General features: G+C 40.7%; 3 protein-coding genes across 3 annotated transcripts; all 3 read right to left on the bottom strand.

Annotated features, from left to right (window-relative positions):
- Positions 1–606: 606 nt before the first annotated feature.
- LOC136428772 (elongator complex protein 3) lies at positions 607–10,752 on the bottom strand. The gene is made up of 16 exons (XM_066418518.1): positions 10,607–10,752; positions 9,568–9,673; positions 9,018–9,156; positions 8,550–8,620; positions 7,941–8,004; positions 7,461–7,529; positions 6,916–7,070; positions 6,535–6,696; positions 5,727–5,853; positions 5,035–5,228; positions 4,541–4,631; positions 4,192–4,257; positions 3,189–3,361; positions 2,358–2,412; positions 1,874–1,955; positions 607–1,357 (listed from the first exon to the last, which is right to left on the bottom strand). The coding sequence occupies exons 1-16, from the start codon at positions 10,632–10,634 to the stop codon at positions 1,281–1,283; spliced, it is 1,659 nt and encodes a 552-aa protein (XP_066274615.1). The 5' UTR covers positions 10,635–10,752; the 3' UTR covers positions 607–1,280.
- A 760-nt stretch (positions 10,753–11,512) lies between these two features.
- Positions 11,513–15,594, bottom strand: LOC136426764 (uncharacterized). Its single transcript, XM_066415496.1, has 4 exons — positions 15,486–15,594; positions 14,938–15,037; positions 12,175–12,316; positions 11,513–11,782 (listed from the first exon to the last, which is right to left on the bottom strand). Exons 2-4 carry the CDS (start codon positions 15,011–15,013, stop codon positions 11,647–11,649), a joined length of 354 nt encoding a protein of 117 aa, XP_066271593.1. The 5' UTR covers positions 15,014–15,037; positions 15,486–15,594; the 3' UTR covers positions 11,513–11,646.
- An 815-nt stretch (positions 15,595–16,409) lies between these two features.
- On the bottom strand, positions 16,410–23,217 carry LOC136428773 (protein LTV1 homolog). Its single transcript, XM_066418519.1, has 10 exons — positions 23,108–23,217; positions 22,196–22,315; positions 21,297–21,458; positions 20,783–20,885; positions 20,092–20,402; positions 19,598–19,725; positions 18,981–19,141; positions 18,283–18,344; positions 17,518–17,748; positions 16,410–16,952 (listed from the first exon to the last, which is right to left on the bottom strand). Exons 1-10 carry the CDS (start codon positions 23,108–23,110, stop codon positions 16,842–16,844), a joined length of 1,392 nt encoding a protein of 463 aa, XP_066274616.1. The 5' UTR covers positions 23,111–23,217; the 3' UTR covers positions 16,410–16,841.
- Positions 23,218–23,313: the final 96 nt, after the last annotated feature.

Raw genomic sequence — 23,313 nt, forward strand, 5'->3', positions numbered from 1 at the left:
GGGAAGTCGTTAGCCTGGAGTCCAGCCTTGTTAGCTTTGGTCCGCTGCCAACGTTGGCGGCTATAGCTAGCGATTTTGGGAGCGGACCAAAGCTGGACTCCAGGCTAGGATCGGAAGCCGATCAGCGTTTGTGAAAATTCTTAGTGTCTTTATAAGACTACTTGAGGTGTTAAAGGTGGTAACGGAAAGAAACAGTGACATCAAAATGCTGAATATGATCTACGATGATGTAAATACCGTGATAAGGTGAAGGTCTAAATAGCGGATGTCCCAGGCAAAGCACTAGCGCCCCCTATCTCACAATGATAACACTGCATCTCCCCCTGCGCTATACTCCAGGACTAGCTAATTACTTCCTATGGATATGAATGGATTTCTTCTAATACATAGTGGGTTTCTTAGCCGATTCTGTTAGGTAAAATCATAATATGTTTATCTATTCTTTTTTTTTCTGCATTGTTTGATGGTACGAGCATCATATATGTCACATTTGAAGGAAGTATGTCTGTTCGTTCTGAACACAATAAAGAAGATTAATGTGTATTTTTCTTACCTACCAGTTTGCAACTAGAGTGTAATGCTGTTTTGGTATGAAGATATAGAAAATATTCATAGATATGTATTATGTCATTTGTACATAAGCCATACATGTATATAAGCATAATTCCATTACAGTCTTGGACAATGGAGTTTAAGATACACAGACTAACTGTACAAGTCATGTTAATGTATGTTGTAGTAGGAATTGTCTTAGGTCTTGAACTTGTAGCAATCCTCAGGACAACAAAAACAACACTCTGCAAAGAAATGGCACTGTTTTTACATATTAATATCTTGGCAGGTCACTCTACATAGTAGCTAAATGTGTAGTTTATCAAAACAATTTCTTACCACTTGTTATCATATGAACAGTTTGCACATTGAAATGGCCATTTCTTCTAAGCATTTTAACTCCCATGAGCCCCATCCCTAAATACTCTTCATAAGTTGTCATATATTTGGTGTGACAAGATTACTGTAAATGCATTTATTTTAGTGGTGGTTTTATTTTAGTCTAATTACATAACCTTTCAGACTCCACTTGCCTTGACCTGCTTACCAGTGCTGCCTGCTGACTAAAAGGTACATCAAGTGGAGCCAAGGGGTTTCCACACTTGACTGTACTTTCAAGATATCATACATGTACATTGTGCTTAGAAGACAAACATACAAAATTAAATCATAGATAAGGCCATCATTCTGACTACAATCTGTACAATAACATGTCCGCAATTATAGTCCTAGTAGAGTTTTTTGACCATGTACGGTCCCTCCAGCTCATAGCCAATCTTCCGGTAGTAGTTCCTGGTGCCAACACCTACAGCAAATATGAAACAATGTTAATAAATGAAAAAAACTCTGCTCTCTATACTATATATTCCCCACATTTCTTCATTTGCCAACTATTTTTTCACATCTGTCATCATATCTTGCCGCTCCACGGCTGTAACCACTGACGGGCAGTCGGGTTGGCCTCACGTAGATCGTCGTTTTCACATCTGTAAGTGGGTATAAGTCAATCTACAAGCAGGTCTTGAGAGGATATGTTTTTAAAGTTGCAGCTAGGAAAACATAACGACTTAGCCTGCCAAACATCTGCTTGGGATTTGGCTACTACTGTAGATGTAATTAGAACCAGCATTTTTTTACAATACTGTTTGCAAAAGAAATGTAGTTACTAAATATTCATACCATTGAAATGGGATGAGGAAAATCTTCTGAGCTGTTTAGATTCTAAGATTAACATACGATAAGACAGTAGCATCTTTCTGAAGTTGGAAAATTTGTAAATCTTTCTTGTGTGAAGTGAAGTACATGTACAAGGAGTCGTTACCAGAAATGACAGCCATCTTGTTTGCTCCGTGCTCCTCTCGAGCTATTCTCTCAGCCTCCTCCATCAGCAGCATTCCAAAGCCCTGGAGGAAAAAACACAAACGTTTTTCTTTAGATCATAACAGTTCCACAAAAAAAAGTCATCTTTGTTTGGCAATAGTTGCACTCAGAAATGCACTTAGAAGTATAGGGTGGGGGGTAGGCAAAACAATGCACAGAGGTAGAACAACGTATAAAATGTAGTTGAAAAAAACAAAACAATCACACATGACAGCAATACACATAAACAATATGCAGAAAAATAAATTTTCCCAGTATTTTCACATACGATCCCGAAAATCTTTCCTGCTCTACGAAAAGAACATTTCAATATTTCAACTAACACCTGTCCACGAGACAACACTGTCTACACCCATATCATAACCAACTTTGTAAGAGTCTTGAGCAAGTTATTTTGCTGATCAGAAGTCAAACTTATTTCTCACCTGATGTTGGAACTTCCCTGGGTCCCTAGCACTCACAGGAACCACACTGCCATAGCTGGACACATCATGTCAAGGCTTCACAGATCAACATAAATAGGTAAATATTCAAACGACTGCTGTCATTAGAAAAAAAATACTGAAACTAATGATTAGCCCCACTCGATACAAAATGGAAGACTTAGTATACATGTAGAATAAAACTTAAGATCCTAATTACTAATACAGTATTATTAATTAGGATCTTAAGTTTTATTCTATACTAAGTCTTCTATTTTGTATTATGTTTAATAGTTGTTGCCATACTCTACACTGTGAACAATTGTCCTGCAATAAAGTTCTTCTATCAACATCTTACTGTAATTCTAATGCAGGTTGCAGAGGATTTACAAAGAGGACATTTCCGTTCATGATAGTTCACAGTAGACTCAAGTTGTGACAGCTTTAATTTGAGATGGGGATTTTTTCTGCAAAGGAGCTACAACTGTACCAAATATGTTCTGTTTAATGTGGTCAATATGTCTGGCTCCTGCTAACTAGAACTGCTTCATGTCCTCACAGCTAAAAAGATCATCCCACTTTGCTTCTAAGCTACATGTACATGTATCTGGAACTCATATTTTCTGCTGTTGCCATCTTACATGTACCTGATATCTAACATGGACTGAAAGTGACACATTACTTCTCGCTTTAAACCCCACAAAAACAACAACAACAACAACAACATCATCTACAGCCAAAGATCTAGACACACATAAAGTTACCTGATGATGAAACACCCCTCTTCAACAACAATAACTTAACAACAACAACATCTTCTTCAACCAAGGATACACATGAAGTTCCCTGACGATGGAGCAGCCCCCCTTCAGCTCCGGGCGGAACGTTTCCTCCGAACACTTGCGGAGCCTGAGCAGACCAATCAGAATGTCCTGCTCTGGGTCTTCATACGACAGGAACGTCTCCCAACCTCCGTTAGCAACATAGTCTCTCCTGATCAGCTCAACCTGAAAGGGGAAATGCATCTAAAACGCTGGACTACATGTATTGTGATATAATACAGTTTATCTTCTCGGACCAGGTCTGCTGCTAGTATGTATCAAGCAACGCTTTTGGCATATTGGCCTGTGATCCGTGCTTCTTGCTGCATTAGCAGAGGCCAGCCAATCAACCAATCAGACAATCCCTCTCCTGATGTTGGAGGGAGATTACACCAATCATGTTGTTTCTTGACCGTAGGCGGCATTGCGATCGGCTGGTGACGGCTGGCTAGCACTACTGCAGTGAGAAGTATGAAATGCAGTCCGGTATGCCAGTGACAGGGTTGTTGCTAGACATATACATTTACAAGCCATGAGCCTGGCACAAGAGGATGATACAGGGAGTCTCAAGAAGGAAAGAAATTTTTAAAAAGCAGACAGACATATAGTAGACTGGGCAAGTTGCAAAAAGTGGAAAATATTTCACCTTGAACTGTACTGATTTAGCGGTCTACTTTTCTTGAAAATTTTCTTTTATTGAGCTTTATACAACATGAAATACATGTACATAACATACAGTCACATACATGTGCACAATATATTACTGTAATTCTCTTTATCTTCACCGTAGTAAAATTTCACGGTGTAAAGAAAATGGACATTTTCACTGAACTTTAACTTCACGGTGGCAGCAAGAGATTTACCGAACGGATGTGTGAGGGAATCATAAATGATTACAACAGGTTTTTCACGGTGATGATCACGGTACAGAGGTGACAGTGAAAACAGTGAACATAAAGTTACAGACGAGTGAAAGAAACAAGAATCACAGTATCTATGAAAAACATTGTACTCACCTCATATGGCCGAACCTTGTGGTGGATCTCCTGTATACCAACTTCCCTCGTTCTCACATCCCGACACTGACAAGGGTAATAACAAAAAGGGGGGCAGTCAAAATAATTAACATGTCAGACTGGTTCCTTACAGTGCAGACCATTATTTACTGAACTTAATAATGCATCTTATATACAGGATCCGGAGTGGGTCTACACTTTTCCTGTTTCAATAAGTCAAATTTGACTTGTTCTAGGAGTAGAGTGGTTCACCAGCTCCCAACCACAGATGGCCTTGCTCACGACTAAGCATGGTCTAGAAGAGGTTAGGAGGCTATGCTTGGCTATGTCTGACAGGGGCTTTACTGACCTCAGTTCCCAGGTCCTTCATGCGTGCCAGCGCCAGTTCCCGTAGGTTCCCGTGTTCCACACCAGATGTCACCAGTGGCATGGGGATATCTCTGTGGTCAAAACACACAAGTCACTCTCTTTCCCACGCTTTCAATTATGATGGAAGTCATGCATAGGCTAATGTGTTATTGTAAATTTATTCATTTCCAAGGGGACTTAATTTTGCAGTAGAAGGGGAAAAAAGTTTTCATTGTGGGCTTTTCCCATGCATAATCACCAAATCTCTGTATTTTTAGTTCGCAGTTGAAACAATTATGTAGTACAGCAGTAATACATTGAAAACACATATTTGCAGCGTCACAGCAAAAATAAAAGTGCCACAAACACTCAAACATTTTAAGAAATTTTCCTTTCCAATGCCCTTTTACCCCAAAATATTTTTCATTAGCTTATGTGGTGACATATAGAAAAAAATACTCGACAAATTCAAGGTGGATGTGGATAGCCCCTGACCTTTGCACTCTGTAGATCCTAGTCCACGGCGGCACCAGTGCCAGGATCCTGGCGATGAGGTCCACCAGGGTGCTGGGGGGGTAACTCTTGTACCGGCCCGTCTTCCACAGCTCGTACAGGCCCGTGCCACGGATCACCAGGGTGGGGTAGATCTTCATCCCGTCCGGACGGAACGCTGGGTTCTCAAACAACTCCTATAGGAGATTTTAGTGTTATTCTAGGGTCACATTTCGAAACCGGCGCCCAGCCGGACAGTTTGCAGGAATGAAAAGTATGATGTAAAAGACAGCAAAACACACAAAATGTAAGAAAAATCAGCCATGAGCATAATCTGTGTATTTTTCTTTATAATTTTATACATTGAACACTTTTGTTTTTCATTCAGGCAACTAGCCCAGTCAGGCCCTGGTTTGGAAATGTGACCCTAGCATTTTAGTATGGTTAGACCTGTCCAGGTTAACGTGTTGGTTCTCAGAACTGATAGTGATGCAGAACTCTAAGACCAACATGAAGGGGGAAGTAACTTTCTTGGTGAAAATATACTGATTCAAGTTGTACTCCCAATCCTTTATGTTAATGTATATGTAATGTCCTCTTGATGCTAAAAGTTTATTTGAAAATATCTGAGAAAGCACAAAAGATGCATTTTTCCAATGCAGTGCATGACAGACATGTAATAGTGCGTGACTCACAATGAATTGTTCTATGTCTCTCTCCAGTCCCACGTTGGGAAGGTCTGGCATCATGTGACACACGACCTTGAACCCTGCGTCCTTGGACATGTGGAAGGACTCGCACACTGCCTTCACTGTGTGACCTCTGGAGGAAAAATACAGCAAAATCTCTGATAAGGGCAATATGTCATGTCAAGTCAAATTGAACAAGAGTTCAAAGATCTCACGCCTCAGTTAAACATATAGAGTTTCTCATATGTCTTGTTTAATTGGTTTGCTCCTCTGATTGCATCTTGGCTCCCACCGTTGAGTCATTCCGTTCCAGGCTGGAGGCCTGCCCGCCTTAGCCCGGGATCTCAACTCCCTCCTACTTTGACCCTGATGGGGCTATATGGGGGTATCACAATGTAGATGTGATGTTATAATACATGATTAGCTGTTGTAGTACACTTGTATATACTAAAGACTAGTAGGCAACCTTGCTAGCTGAATCCCAACCACAGATGACCTTGCCATGGTCTGGAGAAGGTTGGGAGGCCATGGTCGGCTATGTGTGACAGGGGTTAAACTCCCAACCATGGTCTGGAGAAAGTTGGGGGGCCATGGTTGGCTAGGTGTGACAGGGGCTTAACTCCCAACCATGGTCTGGAGAAGGTCGGGAGGCCATGGTCGGCTATGTGTGACAGGGGCTTAACTCCCAACCATGGTCTGGAGAAGGTCGGGAGGCTATGCCTATGGTAGGCTATGTGTGACAGGGGTTAAACTCCCAACCATGGTCTGGAGAAGGTCGGGAGGCCATGGTCGGCTCTGTCTGACAGTGTGTTACCTGTTGGTGTCTCTGGCCACATCCTCGTAAACACTCTGTACTCCTATCTCCAGCCTGGTGCAGCCATACGACAGCATCGAGCTGAGGTGTCTCTTCAGACAGTAGTCTGGTCTGGTCTCTATGGTGATCCCTATACACTTGGTGTGGCTCTTCTCAGAGTACCTACACAACAGACAAAAGAGATGCATCATGTATACATCACAGTAAACGTTTTATCATCTTTTTCGTTGCAAGCTATAAAAGCTTGAATCTTTTTATGATTACAGCATGAAAAACATCATGAGAAAAATGCCTTTATTCAACTGTTTGGTTCTTATGTGTTATTGACATACAGACATAAGGAAAAATGATGTATCTATAGTTTGTGTGTTTGTGACATACTTGACAGCCTCGTTGACATCGTTACTGGTGTGGCCCGACAGGGCATCGTGAAGGTTCCTGATGAAGTAGTCCCTGTAGTCCTCGCCTAGCGCCATGAACGTCCCTCCCATCACGATAAACTCCACCTTGTCCACGCTATGACCCAGCTGCTTCAACTGTGGACCAATTGTGGAAGAGTGTTTGTATAAGCCTATATTTATCTGCTCAATATGAATATTGAGTTATGAATATAAAATACAACAATGGACATTTCACTTCATTTCAGAAAATCCACTGTCCCAATCTAAATGTTTAGTCCTTATGTCCTTTCCTAACATTTAAGTGTAACAGGCTAAACTTCTAAAAACCTATTTGAACCCCATTACTTTGCTGCTAAGAGGTCTGTTATCAGAACTCCGATATTTTGGGTGAAGATTCAAATTCCAATGATTTCTCTGTTAATGGGTGACTATTTTACAGGGAAGTTGTCAAAGGAGCAAATGGAAACTAGAATAGGATGGATACCAGGCTAGTTTCTAGTCAGACGACTGTGTAGAAGGACCCACCTGCTCAACTCTGTGTCTGGTCTGCAGGAAGGGGTCGTACCTCGCACGGATGGCTCGCATCGACGTGGGCTGGAGACAGACACAGGAAAAATATCACGGTATGAAATAAAGAAAAGGAAAGCTTGATCCATACAGTACCATTACAAAGATGTCGGATGGACATCTAAAACATTTGATATTTTCATATTGTAATTCAGTGGTATAGATTGGATCAAAATCTTATTACACCAGCAGTATGGGCATTTTGATGTCTACTTTTGTTAGATTGCCAAAAATGCTTTCGTTATTCAAGACCTTTTCAAAAAATAAGTCATCAATGAAAGACACCCTCATTTTTTTCCAGCGCGAACAGTTTGAAGTTGACCAGCAGATACCAGCTTTAACACTTATCAGCTAGCCAAGAACAACAAAAATAACAACCTTAAGGGAAGGGGGGTGTTGACTCTAATAGCTCTAAAAAAAACAACCCACAGTTCTTACCTCATACCCTGTGTAAGACTGAGTGGAATATTCAAAGTCGGAGTCTGGTCCCCCTGGACAATATCTGTAGAGAGAGGTGGAGATTAACATTAATCCAAACATCTCTATCATGGCGGGGATTTTCTATTGTAAGTATTTTGATGATCTGATCATCACATATTCAAGAAATTTGAAAGTCTTAAGGGACAGTTTAAGTTGAAGGAGGGAGGGCACAAACATCAAGAGCATATTCTTACTATGTATAAATTCATTTATCTTGTAGGAGGGGAAAGGAGTTTTTTGCGGCGTTTTGAATTCTGTAGTACAACTACATGTAGTAAAACATTGGCAATGCCTAGTCACTATGTCATGAACTTGCAGTGGAGAGGTCATCGTAAAATAAAACTACTATTACTAAAAACATTTGATGATTTACAGTACACATTATATTGAAACATTAACTTGTTGGTTAATGTACTAGTAATAGTGTGGTTCAAGCGCCAGGGAGCCAGGAGATCTACTAGTACTCGCTTTGTATGTTTCAGTGATCTGGACCAGTTAGACTGGTCAGTAAGTGATGCTTGAACCACACTGACTGTTACAGGTAAAAGTGAGTTATTCTTGACTTACACACAGATGTTTCCTGTCATGTTGATGTGGGGACACCTGTGGGGTTTGCACATAACTGCAACAACAGCTATCTGCAGAAGAAAAAAAATGCAAAAAATTGTTTAGATTTCTGACAATTTAACTATTTTCTTTCTCAAAACATGCTTTCATACTACTGGTGCACAGGATACAAGAAAATACTAGTGTAAATGCACTAAACAAACAATCAAGTGTTACAAAAAGTCTGGAAAATAGGGATCAAACAAATGAGCAAGTTTTCCATCTGTTGCTTATGGATTTGTTACATCAAAGTATAACATGTTCCTAATGCTGATGGTGTGTGTGTGTGAAACATATACTGTAAATTTATCAAAATTCATGTTGATTTGATTTTGTGCCACAAGGCGGTTTACCAGGTATGCAATAGAAACAAACAAACAAACAAACATGTAACTGATGAGAACATCTTCTTAACCAACATGTACTTACCCCACTGGCTGTTCGGACAGGTTTGGCCTTGAGTTTGGGGTACAGAACCTTCTTGTATGCCGGCGGGACTCCTGCAATAATGTCCACCAGGCGGGGCTGGTTGGGAAGACCGTACTTCTTCGACGTCAGACTCTTCATCCTGATAAACACAAAATCAGGGAAAGGTCTGAAAACAGCCTATATGTAACTGTGGGAAGGGCAGGGTGGAAATCAAATTATGAAATAGGAGACAATGTCATGATTGTAATTTGTATTTCATACTAGTAAGTAAGATATAGAAAACAGGGATAATCATAATTTGAATCCTCTTGTGAGCTTATTCACAGGTAATTGGATTCATCATCATAACTCGATTAATCCAACATGGCACAAATCAATTCAAATAAAAAATTTGTGAAGATAAACTTAGGAATTGTTTTGATGCCAAGATACTTGATAATGGCAGTTATCACTTGTTTTGTGCAGTTATCACTTGTTTTGTGCAGTAATCACTTAATTTTGGTAGTTAACATTTTAACTTGTTGTTGCGATTTTCAATGATGATTCTCACCTGTTGAGGTTGACATCCTTCCCCTGCTCATGAGCCTCAATCAGCTGTTTGACGATGTCCGACACAGTCAGCACCATCAGCTCCTGCGGGGAGGCAGTCACGCCCGCTGGAAAATAAACCACACATGGGGGACGGTTAAGACTAGTCAAACCTGCCCAAGGTGACCACCCGGGGGACCGAGCAAAACCGGTCACGATGGACAGGTGGTCGCCATGACGAGGAATCCACTCATAACATGTTTCCAGGTCGAGGTGTTCAAAATATACAGTGTACTACGTAGATGGATGGAAAATTAAATGATTTTAGACAGCATGACCCCCACCAGGCTCAGTTCTCATTGACAGAAAGATCGTACAGAAATTACATTTTCTGTTATAAGAGGTGATCAAGACAGCCTTTTACCCTTTAGCCCTTTATAATTACTTGGCCACTTGGGTGATATAGTTACTGTTACGTTAAATACTAAGTTTACGGCGTGGCTATTTACAAGAACATCCTGCAGCTGGCAGTAGTGCCAAAGGATTCACAGGAACAATAGTGACAAAAATATCCGGACTACAGTTCATAACGTATGTAACATTAATGTATAAAGCCATGGCGACTCTAGCAGGGCAACTTGCTCATACCGGTACTGTTTTAATAAATACAGACATGCTGTACTAAATAGTACAGAAAGAGGCCCTTCTACTTCTATAGTCGCCATGGCTTATAATTATACAAGTATTACAACAGTAGTTACACTGATCTGAAGCACAAGCTGCCATAGCCTGAATGACTGTTTCCAGGACCGACACAGGTCAACTTCTCGGTCATACGACTAAAATGCCCAAAAGGAAATTCTACAACAGGCCCCTCTGAGTTAGACCCGCACGATAGATGTTATACTTTAATAGAGAGGGGGTTTGGCATGCCAACTCAGAAGCGCCTCACTCAACTTCACCCCCCTCCCCCCGAAAAATAACAACATCGGTGCATACTAGTAGTCAAAATGACGTTAGGTAACGTTAGTCTAAATACTTAAGCACTTGTGATACTGTACCTCCTTTCTTCTTGTTTCTCTTTCCCATTTTCCTTACACTTCAATCAGGAGCGAGTCTCCTACTGAAAGATTATAGTCAAAACTTGTGCTGCGAAATAATTTTTCACCACGCGACAGCCATCTTGGGTCACGACCTCTCAGCAGGCACCCGGATGGATTTTGCCGACGGTACAGGGACGACATCTTTCATATAAGGCTAGTACTGCAGCAAAGGGCCAGCTTGTCAGTTGCGAGTCAGTTTTGCTTGGTTTTGCACAGGAGTTGATCAAAGGCTCGGCTTTATGTACGACCTACCGATATTGTGCGAACTACCATAGCTTTTATTCATGATTTATTGTGTACAATGAATATTTGCTGGGTCAAAAGTGAGATGGCATCCACAGATGACAGTGTTGCCAGTGTGAATGTCATCCAGCACCAAGGACAGGTAGTGTCTGTTTCAGGAAAAATCTACTTTTCTTAATTAATTGACACATCAAATCAAACAACATATAAATTAGTGTAGCGGTATTTGACTCATAGATGCCGTAATGTGTATTTTGCTTCTTTTCTTTCACTGTTGAATATCTTTATTCCGTGGCCTGGGTACTTAGTAACCTCTGGCTCAATCTTTTGCTAACCACTAGCCTCTACCAGGCCCCGCGGATGGCTGGGACAATTGTAGAAATTGGCCAAATAGAGTGAATAGTATGCTAAGGTACTCGGCTACGGAGAGAGGAAACAAGTGAAACCCTGGCAAATATTTTCCCTATAGCCGGCATAGTTAGTCTGGTACATGGCAGAGACTAGCTAACCACCGTGATGAACACTGCGGTTACTACGGAGGAAGGTACCCAGGCTATTTATCCCTATCTGCTCTACATCGATAGTGCATGCGTAATTACGTCAGTCAGTCATAACACCATGTGAAATCTTTCACCAGTAGATTTTATTTCTCAAAAAGGCCGTCTTCATCAACTGCAATATAACTGTCATCCATCCTGACCAATCACAATGCAGCTTTATGAAGGCCTTTTTTTTCTACGTTTGAATTCCCGTGATCACAGCGGACCAATCAGCAGGGAGGTGTCGAGGTCGGTGTTGATGTCCATATTAGGACAGACCATGGGGAAGTTGCTGCAGTCTTCAGGGTTCTGGTATATCTGACAGCCGGGAAGGGCCGGGGGAGGGGTGGTCCTGAGAAGAAAACAAATCAACATGTATCGTCGGTACTGCAGTGTGATCCGTACGTACTTGATGCGTCAACAGGGAAGGAGGCCTACGTGTCGAGCTGTCCTACACTTGTTTTACATTATAGCTATGTTTTGTTATTATTGTCATTTACATGTAGGTAGGCATTCACTGCAGATTTTTGATTGATTGATTGATTGATTTGTATGATACATAGGTACAAATGTATAATGGTGTTTCCAACTTGTTTCATGTATTGACTTTATATTAATTGACTTTACATTATGGGTTCAAAATTGGGTTCCATGATAACTTTTGGCAGGCCGTAAAACCTAACATCGTGCTAACCCTACAAGTGATCTTTTATTTAAAACGGAGAAAAGGCGCCGGCATCTCACTTCCTGCAGACGATACCGACGTGACCCTCAGAGATAGGACTGATGCATTCACAGAAGGCGCAGACGTCCTCGGCTGGGTACTTGTCCCAGTGCCATTGGTCGCCGTTTCCATACGTCATCTCCTGGTGTGCGCACTTGTCACCTGTAGTGACGTGAATATTTTCGTGGTTAAACATAGAAATATTGAATGCTTGTTGGAAGAGCTTAACTAACTATTTCTGCCACAACTTTTTGTTGATCAGGCCATGTTGATTTGATTATATGGATGTTATCCTCCGGAGACCCCAAAACTCGAGCGAGCGTGCCAAAAAAAAGTTTGGCAAAAAAAGTCGCCTCCAGTATGAAATCTACGTGGTCAGGAAGCATGAACAAAATTAAACGCACAAACTATGGTATACTGAAATATGGATTCTTCATTTTTGCTTTCAAAAATTTCTTCTTTGACTTTGGAATTGACTTTGGTATTCTACGACATTAGTATCCGTTTTCTAAATTGTTTGGGGGGCATGTTTACAGCATGTAGTTTCTCATTTTGCAGCTGCTTTTCAAGATTTACAGTATGGCCGAATTTGAATATTTTTGAGAAACGGACGAAAGTTCATGCGCGCGGATGTCATTGTTATAATGAAATCAACATGGCCAGTAGAGGGTCGCCGAGTTGAGAAATCGCCATTGAGTCGAGCGTGTTTTTCACCTTGAAATTTACCCAATCACATTGGATGGGGCTCGTGGAACTGAGAACGTCGGCCGTGATGATCGAAAGAACACCGGGTGTACAGTATTACTGCCGAAAATTTCATTTAGAGCTTGCAGCCTCGCGTCGGCCGATCGATTTTCCTGCTGTGTGACAGGGGCGTTAGGATTACTGAGCTGAGTGATATTACCAAAGATACATGAGTCTATTCTTTGTTTTGAATGTCTTCCACGCAAAATAAATGTTATTCACCAACGTTGCAACGCAAATGAACGGGTTGTATGTCGCATACTTTTGTTCTATTTTTGCCTTTGTTTGATGTGACCTTTATATGTTTTGTTTAGACAACAGGTGCCACCAGTCTCACAGCTAACATAAATTCGGTTTATTGGCGACGCCTCAGGGGCGAGCCAAATTTTTACTATATTGTGTGCAGATTGCAAGAATTCTAGGAATTGTACAGGAATGTGAAAGTCCATGGGACGATAACTCAAGAATGCCTGGATGTATTGTCTTCATATTTTGTAGGTGGGTAGGTCTGTGGGAGACCTTGTAACGATTGGATTTTGGGCTCCCTAGCGACTTTCTAAAGTACTGCAGGGGAACTTTCACTTTTCAAATCTCGTCTTCTGAACATGCTACAGTCATGATTTTTAAGTGGTGGATAGCTCTTTGTTAGGAAAATATGTCCTGTAGATTTGGACCCCCTAGCGGCTTTTTTTGGAACTGCAGGAGCTGATTTTGACTCAAACTTTGAAAGAGAATAACGCAAGAAGGGGATGACGGATCATCATAATTTTTGGTGTGTAGATAGCTTAAGTGATGATTTACATAATCATATGCCAATTATGCAAATCAATATCTGATTTGCATGATTAATGAGGACTGTTAATAAATCAGCTGCATTCTATTATAGGACTCTCAAACACATGACATATGTAACTGAGAAAGAGATAAATATCGATAGATATCAATTATGCAAATTGATACTTAATTTGCATAATTAATGACAAAATACTATGAATCCATAGTGGTAAATGATGGGGATTTCATTTTTGCACCATTTGGAAGTTAAGTAAATGTGGCCACTATTAGACACAAATCTTGCATAGAGGGCCTCATTTACATAATCTATGAGGAAATGGTACGATATCTTTTTTTGTGAAAACAAGATTTTTATACATTGGACAACTTGTGTTGTTTTGGTAGAGAAGGTGATCGACTGATATGATTTATGCGAGGTCCTTATTTGCATGTGGGCTAAAAACGAAAACGTTAACAGAGACCACCGTCGCCATGGCAACATCTTTTTATGTTGCCAATCTTGTTTTTAGATGTTTTTGGACTCAATTATCCTCTAGAAAGTCAAAACATGAAAATTTTAGAAGATGAAAATTGAAAATGAATAATACTAGTCTGGGACTAAGTGTGAACATCGCTGGCAATACATGTTGCCATATACATGTACCACTGGAGAAGAACAGGTCTTGAATGGGTGGGAATTGTGGCATCTCTAGATCTAATGAACATTGACAAAAATAAAATACATTGCCTTTCTTCAAGCCGGCGTTACAACAGAAAAATATCTCCTTCTGTGAGTCTACGAGCTCTAAAATCAAAAGGGCATTTCCGGTCAAAGTACGGTCGGTTTCCTATCGTTCACTTTGCGATTTAGGCCGCACCGACCTATGTTCGCAGGACACCGACCTCGATCCAAAGTGATAGGGTAGATTTTCAGGCGAAAAACATCACCCATGGCAGATGTTTTATTATTGTATCCTCTTTACCTGACATAAGCCTCTGGTTCCAATTAGTTTGTAACTGGGGGACCCCAGTTTAAGTCCCGGGGTCAGATTTCGGTTGGGACTGCACACGTCTATTAAACGAAGGGACGTAAAATGGGGGTCCCGTGTTTGAGGAGGTGCCTCGAGCACGTTAAAGGGAAGGGCAAGCAACCCCTCCCTGGAAAAATATACCCTGCTACTGAAACAGCAAGAAACCTGCTGTCCTATGTATGTGCCACTTGACACTACAAGGGTCTGAATTAACGAACGAACGAACGAACGAACCTGGCATGACTTGGTGGAAGAAGTCCGTCGCCACCACCGCCGTCAGCAGGAGGGGGAGAACCAACAGCACACGCATTCTTACTCTCCGAGATTAAGACGTCTGAAATGAGAACATCTTCTACATGTAGATTGTCAAGATAGACCTCGTTCTATTTACATCATAAAATGTTGAAGTCAGTTACAATTTCTCATGGTATGAAAGTGAAGAAATATTAGATATAACAGTTTAAGCTGTATAAAACATAACCTATGCCAAATAAGTCAATGGCTGTGTAGAATAGGGATTATGACACGCTAGGGCTGTCAAACGAGTTATCTTTTTCTTGGGAATTGTTTCGTCTTGTTTTTGTGCACTTAAAGTTTCCATACGTGAACTATATGTTACCACGGGGAAGTGTTGCAATAGCTCGCTGGAAAGTCCTAATAAGTACAAACATTACATGCCAATATGATCTTGGGCTATCTCGATTCATGCTTTCTACAGTCACGGCTAGTTACACCTTCTTAAATTATGAAAAACAGCACCAAAACATGAACAGCCAGCCTACCTTGCCTTGAAGGTGAGAATAGTGATTTGATATGTTACGTGTGGATTTTTAAATATCTTGTTATTATTTGTTCCTTCAGAAAGTTCAACATCCGTGGTCGGGAAGAGGATATGACTGATATCTTCACCTGTTGTTTCTCACCAGTTAACCTGCATTAAGCCTCTCATCACATGGTTACCTATTGCTAATGCCCTGAATACCTTATTTGACAAGCTGCAATAGGCACGTAGACCTCAACCTCTAAGTCAACAGGCATTACAATAATAATCTTTATTGCATATTTATTCCCAAGGGGATAAATGCATAGGTGACCATACTACCTTTACCTTACCATTTTAGATATCTGTCCAAACATGGTCGGTTCCCAAGAATTGTGTTGCCTCATGTTGACATATTCTAAAATCCACAAGCACACCATACTCAGACTCAGGGCATGTGTGTCAGTGGTACATCGCTACCTTAAAGTTCTCTGATGGTTCTCAATAGATCTGGTAGACTTGGTGCAAACTCCATTATTATCTCCATGATAAATGGAGATATCGCTTTGGGGTTGTCTGTGTGTGTGTCTGTGTGTGTGTTTCCGGATTTTTGTAGTCAGCATAACTCAAGAACCTCTGGATGGATTACAATGATATTTGGTATGTGGGTAGGTGTTGGGAAGACGAAGGTCAAGGTCAATTTTGGTTCCACTGGTATGTGACCTTGGTACTACAGCAGAACTTCCGTTTTTGTATCTTTTTACCTGGACGTGCTATGGTCTTGATTTGTTGGTGGCAGATAGCTTGTGATGTGAGGAAGAAGTGGTGTAGGTTTGGGCCCCCTAGCAGCTTGCTCTGGAACTGCAGGGGTGGTTTTTAAAGGATTGACAAATGCTATAAAATAAGTTGATAAGGCTTCTCCAAAAAGGTTGGCATGCCTCAAGGATTGGTAACTTTCACACTGTTTAGTAGACTACATTTACAAAATAAAACATCAAAATACATATAGACCTTCACTACAGTAAACATACTGTACTTTATTTACAAAGAACCAGGAACTTTCCTTGTTTACACAAATTTACTTCAATCATTCCTTCATTAGACTAATGTGCATTTGTACCATCAATAGGTCCCCTTTTATATAAACCTACAGTTAGACATGATTTACACAAACAAAAATTATCATATCGATTGGTATAAAAGTGGGAAGATCAAGTTAGGACTATTCCAATTCAAAGGTTGATAGGGGTGTTCACAGAACTGTCAAATCTGTTTGATAGAAAGAGAATACTACCAGTAGTAATAATCATAGAAAAGTTTCCAGACTCCCCTATTTTTGACTCTTTAGTTTACTAGTCCTGAGGTTCTTGGGCGTGTCTTAAGGTAATTTGATGCCCTTAAGGTTCCTCTGGTTCATGACGACCTTCTCTTGTCTTGAGACTTCCTCCTTGAAGGCCAGTTTGTTGCCCTTTTTCTCCATTCTTCTCTCCTGGTAATGTATCAGGAAGAAACAATGTTAGTATATGTTGTATGCAACGGGTATAATTAGGCCATGTTGATTTGATCATATGGATGACATCTGTACATGCATTACCTTTGGTCCATTTCTAAAAACAAATGTTTTTGGCCATACTGTAAATTGTACAAAGGGTGGTTACACTTGCTATACAGATACAGATACATCTATAGCAGGTTATACGATTACACTGAACGACCTGTCACACTTAACCTTTACACATTTAGCAGCAATTGTTGCTTAAAAGAAACTTTGTTTAAAGCTATCTAGGGTGTCCCTACTATCCTTTGTGGTAACTTGTTTCACTCTATGATAGTTCTAGGTAGCTGTAGGCAACAGCTAATTTTTAAAAACATTAATTGGGTAAACATCAATCCTGGGTTGATAACTGACTGATACTTGAAGGCATCACTATTTCTTGTTATTTTCTGAGCAAGTATAAGATACTCAGTAGTTGGTATGTCCACTTAGTTAATCATCATCAACTAGATTTGCCAACTTGTCAAACAACAACAAAAACATGGGAAAGGCCGCCCACCCTTCTCTCTGCCTTCACAGCCTGTTTCCTTAGCTTCTTTTCTTCCGCTGTTTCACCCTTTTTTCTGGCTGGAGCAGATCTTCTGTCACCGTCCTCCCCCTCCTCTTCTTCTGAACTGCCCTCTTCTTCATCCATCTTGTCTAGCTCCTCCAGCTGTTTCTTGGTGACACCTTTACTGCTGAGCACGCCGATGGGAATTCCGCTTTTCTGGGACAGAATAATCTGTTTCCCCTGAACATCAAAAACATACAATCAGTGTTAAGTATGAATGATACTATTAGTTAGAAAGTGATACCGATCCAGTTTAGCTCACTGAAGAGCTACTCTTCCACTGGCCATGACAGAGAGGACAGACACTATGTACAGTATTTACAGGTTCATTGTACCGGGGAAATTCCCCTTGCTCTTTTTGACAATGAGTACAATGAACAGTGGACCACGACTTAACGTCACGTCCTAAGGACTGTGACCCTTTCCGGTAGCGTGCATGTCGGATGAACGACACAGTCAGGATTGAACTCATGGCTTCTAGTTCCAGAGGCAGGCCCGCTAACCACTGGACAACGCATGCTATTTAGTTGTGGAGCCTCACATTAGATTAATCATTAGCTGATGCCTTTTGTCACTGTCTTTCTGACTAAACGTTTCAAAACAATAATTGGAACAAAGAACGAGCGCCTTGTTTTATAAAAATCAAAACAAATAAGCGCCATGTTTCATAAAAATCAAAACTATCCAAGATCTGATGTCATAACTTAAAATTACCTTTTTTGGTTTAGGAGGGTCCTTAATAACTGTTGGGTGGTTGTATATGCTGGAGTATGTACCTGGAAAACAAATGAGAATAAGACTCACAAAAATATTAGTCATAGACTACATGTATCTGTTGACATAACTGTGTTGACGTATAAGAAAGTAGAAAGACAAGTAAACTGCAAAATATAAGATGTATAATCTCAATCTCAGTAGTACTCTCTAGGCACATTAAAAACTCATCAGAGATACTGGCTTTACTCCAGTTCATAAGACTGACTTTCAACTGTTACCCACTGATCACTTAAAACAGCAAGAAATGGAAGATCTCATACCTCTGTGAAATATTTCTATAGTTTTTTTAAATTTCTTCTTGTATGCATTATTGTGAATTCCTCACTGATTCTGTCTAATGCAATTTCCCAAGTAGTTCTCATAAGGTAGCAGTCATGTATAAACCAGGACATTAAAGACAGGAAATGAGATAACCTATTCTGGGACCTTTCTGGGACCTTTGACCTAACTTCCGATCAGCATCCCTGCATGCCTAACATGATTGTGGAAAACAGCCACTCTACTACATTCAAATAACTATAGACACACAAGCAAACAGACACACTGAAAACAAAACCTAGCTACACGGAAGAAAAAACAGTCATGTAAGAATTATGCATTAAAAGACCTGTTACTAGAACTTCATTAACACTTACTAAGGATGGATTCACAATCCCACTTTTCCTTGGGCTGCTCTGTAACCACCTTCACTAAGTCATCTTCCTCAGACTCTGATTCTGATGACACCTCTTCATCTTCATCTTCCTCTCCTTCTTCCTCCATCCCTTCTCTCTCAGGATCCAGTCTTCTGATAATGCTGTCATGAACACATTTGGAAAACATTCAGGCTTGTGATAAACATAAAATACATTCCAAATCATTTTTCTATTTTCATTAGTTCAGCAACTGATAACTGATATGGTACATTTTGAATGGCTATGGTCTGATACCTAGTACCAGTACAATACCGCAAAGATCACTAAGGCACAGGTCCAAAATACCAGACCATCAATGTACCAGTATTGTGAATACACATACAAAATATGTAACTTTTTTACTTATTTTGTTACTTAAAACGTGTTATTTCTTCATGTACCTCAAGTTGACAATTTAGCATGGGAAAAATATGAAAACATTGTATGGGTGCTGAAATCATCACAATCTTTAGTTTCAGATCCTCTCAAAAGCACGTTTTTTAAAAATAAAATGCCTGAAGTCTAAATGAACTTTCTGTTACCTGTCATCATTATGAGAGACCACATGTTGTACATACCTCTCTTCTTTCTTCTTCTCGTACTCCTGAAGGATGTTGTTCAGCACGAGACTGTCCTGCTGCACAGTGCCTGTCAGCTCCTCATGGTCCAGAGGCCCCATCTCATCATCATCATACTCTTCATACAACTAAACAGGCACAAAAAAGGGTTCTCTAAACAGTGCAGAGCAGTCAAAGAAATACTTAAAACATTGTACATCCATTGTTTAGGCCCCCTGTCTACAGTTGCATGACCCTTGGCTTTACTATTATAGGAATATGATGCATGATGCAAAAGTTTGATTTAATTTTTAAAAGACAACAAAACACACACAATGTATGATGTAAAAAAAATTGTTCTTTGTCTATGAAATTTGTCGAGCAATCCGTCAAATGTATGGCTGCTTATTGGTCGCTCAGCAGTTGGAGCCTCTAGCGGAAAGGCAGTGTTAAAATTTACATACACAAAGAGAAAAATGACCAAATTTTTTGGAAGGAAAATAACCAACTCCTACCTTTTCAAACCTGTCATCGAGAAGAGTCAAGCCATCGTTTCTCCTCATGACGGAGGATGTGATGGAGTATTCAGTGAACCTGGATTTGGTGGTTCTGTAAGTCATCCCCTCACTGGACCCTTCCTCATCGGACTCCATCTCACACTCGTCAGATGGGTACTCCTTGTCCGAGTCCACTTCTTCCTCCTCGCCAGTCGGGGCAGCGGTTGCCATGGCGATGAAATCATCCTCAAGCGCATTGTCGGGATCATCGTAGTTGAAGTCTTCATCAAGTGCTGCAACAATGTCTGGGTCCCAGTCTAGCTGTGGGCCTACACGGGAGGGAAAAGTGTGATCAAATTAAGAATAAACTTCATGAAACACAAGCAATGCCTGATACAATTTCTGATACAATGTCTGAAACATGTCAAAAAATGTTCTGACTAGTGCAAATTCTGCTTTACCCAAGTACCACTTTCAAGCAACAACAAAAATCATACTGTAAATCTACTTTTGCTGGGATTCAATTTGAAGTAAGAGTGAAAAGAAGGTTTTCGTGGTGTGTTAAGTTTGTGATTAAATTTTTGAAACAACACTGCAGCATAAAAACGCATATCTATGCTATAGTATCTTTCGCTATGGATATTTCAAGATTTACACTACCTCAGGGCAAAGACAAACACCATCTTCGAGTTAATGTATCGTTCCTTACCCACAAGAGGTGCAGCCTTGTTGAGCATGCCCACATCCTCTTCCTGCTCAGATGGGAAGACTGAGGCAGGAAGCTGTAGTTTGGGAGTCTCCTCAGGCTGGGGCTATATACAACGGTGCAGGGAAAATAATGGAGAAAAACCACCTGATGCATGAGTACATAAATTCTGGTGGTTTTCAAGCAAAGTACTGTTTGTACCCTTGTCATACAGCATGAAAATCAATGAAGTCTGTGAGCTCTAAATTACATTTTGGCATATGTGTTCTCTCGATCATTAGGTCATTTTTAGGGATTGGCTGATGTTCGCAGGTCAATGAGCTCCATTAATTATTATAGGGTAGATTTTAAAGTGAAAAACGTGTGACCATCCGTCGATTTTAAAATCAGGTGACCTTCTGGCAATATGGCCGAATCTTGTTGCGTGAGTTATAAAGACAATAATGAAAGACTGCATAGAATGTAAAAAAAAGACTGATTGACTGACAGAAAGATAATCTACCAAACTGTTACTGACCTCATCAGTGACCTCTGCCTTTTTTATTCTGACCCTTGACACGGTGGGTTCCAGGACGGCCTGCCCAGGTTCCTTCAGGTGCTGCAGGTAATCGTACTCGTCCTCGAAGTACACCCCGAACTTCCTCTGCTCCTCCCTCCTCTTCTCAGTACTGGCCGACACCTTTCATTGAAACAAAACAAAACAACATTGGCAACCAATTCTGCACACTTTAAGACAGATTAGCGAAAGAGGCTCTGTCGGCGTCACTACACCGCCAGGAAAGGTTGTGTTAAGTGCCTTTCCCAAGGGCACAATGTCGGGGCATGGTGAGCGTCGAACCCTTGAATCATTGGTTATGAGTCCAATGCTCTAACTTTTGCGCCACACCGACACCACTTTGAAAGTTTGATTGAAACAAAGAACAAAAGTGTTATAAAAACAGTTGTGCTACTAGTAGGTGGTTCTGAAGGCTACAGCATGTGGGCTTTATCCTATTATTTGCCAATTACAGTAATATATATGTTGATGAAGGTTACTAGTAGACACCCAGGTATTAAGATATGCCAAATAACAATTACTCAAGCAACTGGATAAAATGTGGAAATGGTCAGACATCAGCGGAAGTTGTACCAAGCAGCTGCATATCTAGACTGATCTATTTGATCCACTCACACCGGGAAGGATGTCTCCCCTTTTCGATAGGTGAGGTGTGTTCTTTAACGTTTCATGTAACTCATCTTCACACGAGTAAAGTGACCAAATTCATGTTAAGTTCCTTTCCCAAGGGTACAGCGTCAATGGAGCAAGTCAGGGGATTCGAACCAAGCACCTCTGGGTAATGGGCTAAACAACCCTGCCATTACGCCACCGCAACACCATTTGCGTCCTGTAATACAAAATGTCCCAGTCTTGCTCACCTGTTGTAAGACATGTTGAGGTTTGTCCTCATCTGCCAACAGAGGGTCTCTCTGACTCCGATGGACCAGGTGAAAGGTCACGGCGCTCTTGTTGTCGATGAACTTCTTCTTCTTCCTCGGCTGTGGAACATCAGGTATCGGGTCAGGGTCAACAACATCAACTACTAGCACAACTGAGAAATCTACTGTACTGTAGAGTTTAAAGATGGGTGTGCCTGTATACTAGTACACATACATATTGTATCTATTTATACAAACATAATATACTCTTAAATGTATATACTCTACTCTACTCTACTCTACTCTACTCTACTCTACTCTACTCTACTCTACTCTACTCTACTCTACTCTACTCTACTCTACTCTACTCTGTTCTACTGTACTGCACTGTACTGTACTGTACTCTATTCTATAAGCTAGTTCGGAGTTGCTACTACGCATGTGCAGTGTCAAAGGTGAAGGCCCCCGACACGTGAACAAAACCCGTCGGGGCGTTGTTATGCAAATCTAGACAATGTCGAGACGAGCACTGTTTACAAGCCGGGGGCCTTCACCTCTGACACTGCACATGCGTAGTAGCAACTCCGAACTAGCTTATTCTACTCTAGAGGCTTGCCTCATCATTCAAATGTCAATACGAGCACATATAACACATTTGCTCATTTCTATTGTCCATCTAAACATTTAAGCTTTGTCGCTCGTCCGTAATTTCTATGCAATAACCACAGAGATTATATATTGCCCAAATCAATAAGTGCTTTATATCTCAGTGTGATCTGATAAAAAAGCACATGGTTATCAACCCCCCTCCCCACAAGGTCCAGAATAACGTTGAACTGTCATGATTTATCGGTGTTAATGCTATTATTGCTGCAAATGGAAACCTTGCGGATATAATGAACACATAGTTACCATTTTTTCTGCTTAAAAGATGCGGAGTACAGCAGAAATCACGTTTCTTGGAGCCTTGGTTACAAGTCAGTGCTCGTCTGCTACACCTGGGTTATACCAGTACTCTTAAGGGGTGACAATATTTTGAAAAAACTGTGTTTACTCTCATTGATACAAAAATTGATGAGATTCTTACATAGATTTTAAACGTATTTGTTTATGAACTT

This window comes from Branchiostoma lanceolatum, chromosome 2 (assembly GCF_035083965.1).
Source record: "Branchiostoma lanceolatum isolate klBraLanc5 chromosome 2, klBraLanc5.hap2, whole genome shotgun sequence".
Classification (NCBI taxonomy): Eukaryota; Metazoa; Chordata; class Leptocardii; order Amphioxiformes; family Branchiostomatidae; genus Branchiostoma; species Branchiostoma lanceolatum.

Bases quoted from the DNA above. Each gene is read 5' to 3' on its own strand.
- LOC136428772 (XM_066418518.1), bottom strand. From the start codon at position 10,634: ATGGGAAAGAGAAACAAGAAGAAAGGAG. The intron at 6,697-6,915 runs GTATGTCACAAA...TCTGTTGTGTAG, and splicing joins GATGTCAACGAGGCTGTCAA to GTACTCTGAGAAGAGCCACA. The intron at 5,854-6,534 runs GTAACACACTGT...TTTTTCCTCCAG, and splicing joins GTGGCCAGAGACACCAACAG to AGGTCACACAGTGAAGGCAG.
- LOC136426764 (XM_066415496.1), bottom strand. From the start codon at position 15,013: ATGCGTGTGCTGTTGGTTCTCCCCCTCCTGCTGACGGCGGTGGTGGCG. The intron at 12,317-14,937 runs GTTCGTTCGTTC...ACGTCACTACAG, and splicing joins CTTCCACCAAGTCATGCCAG to GTGACAAGTGCGCACACCAG. The intron at 11,783-12,174 runs GTGAGATGCCGG...TTTTCTTCTCAG, and splicing joins GTCGGTATCGTCTGCAGGAA to GACCACCCCTCCCCCGGCCC.
- LOC136428773 (XM_066418519.1), bottom strand. The intron at 19,726-20,091 runs GTAGGAGTTGGT...GTGCCTGTTTAG, and splicing joins TCGATGACAGGTTTGAAAAG to TTGTATGAAGAGTATGATGA. The intron at 17,749-18,282 runs GTAATTTTAAGT...TTTGATGTTCAG, and splicing joins ACCCTCCTAAACCAAAAAAG to GGGAAACAGATTATTCTGTC.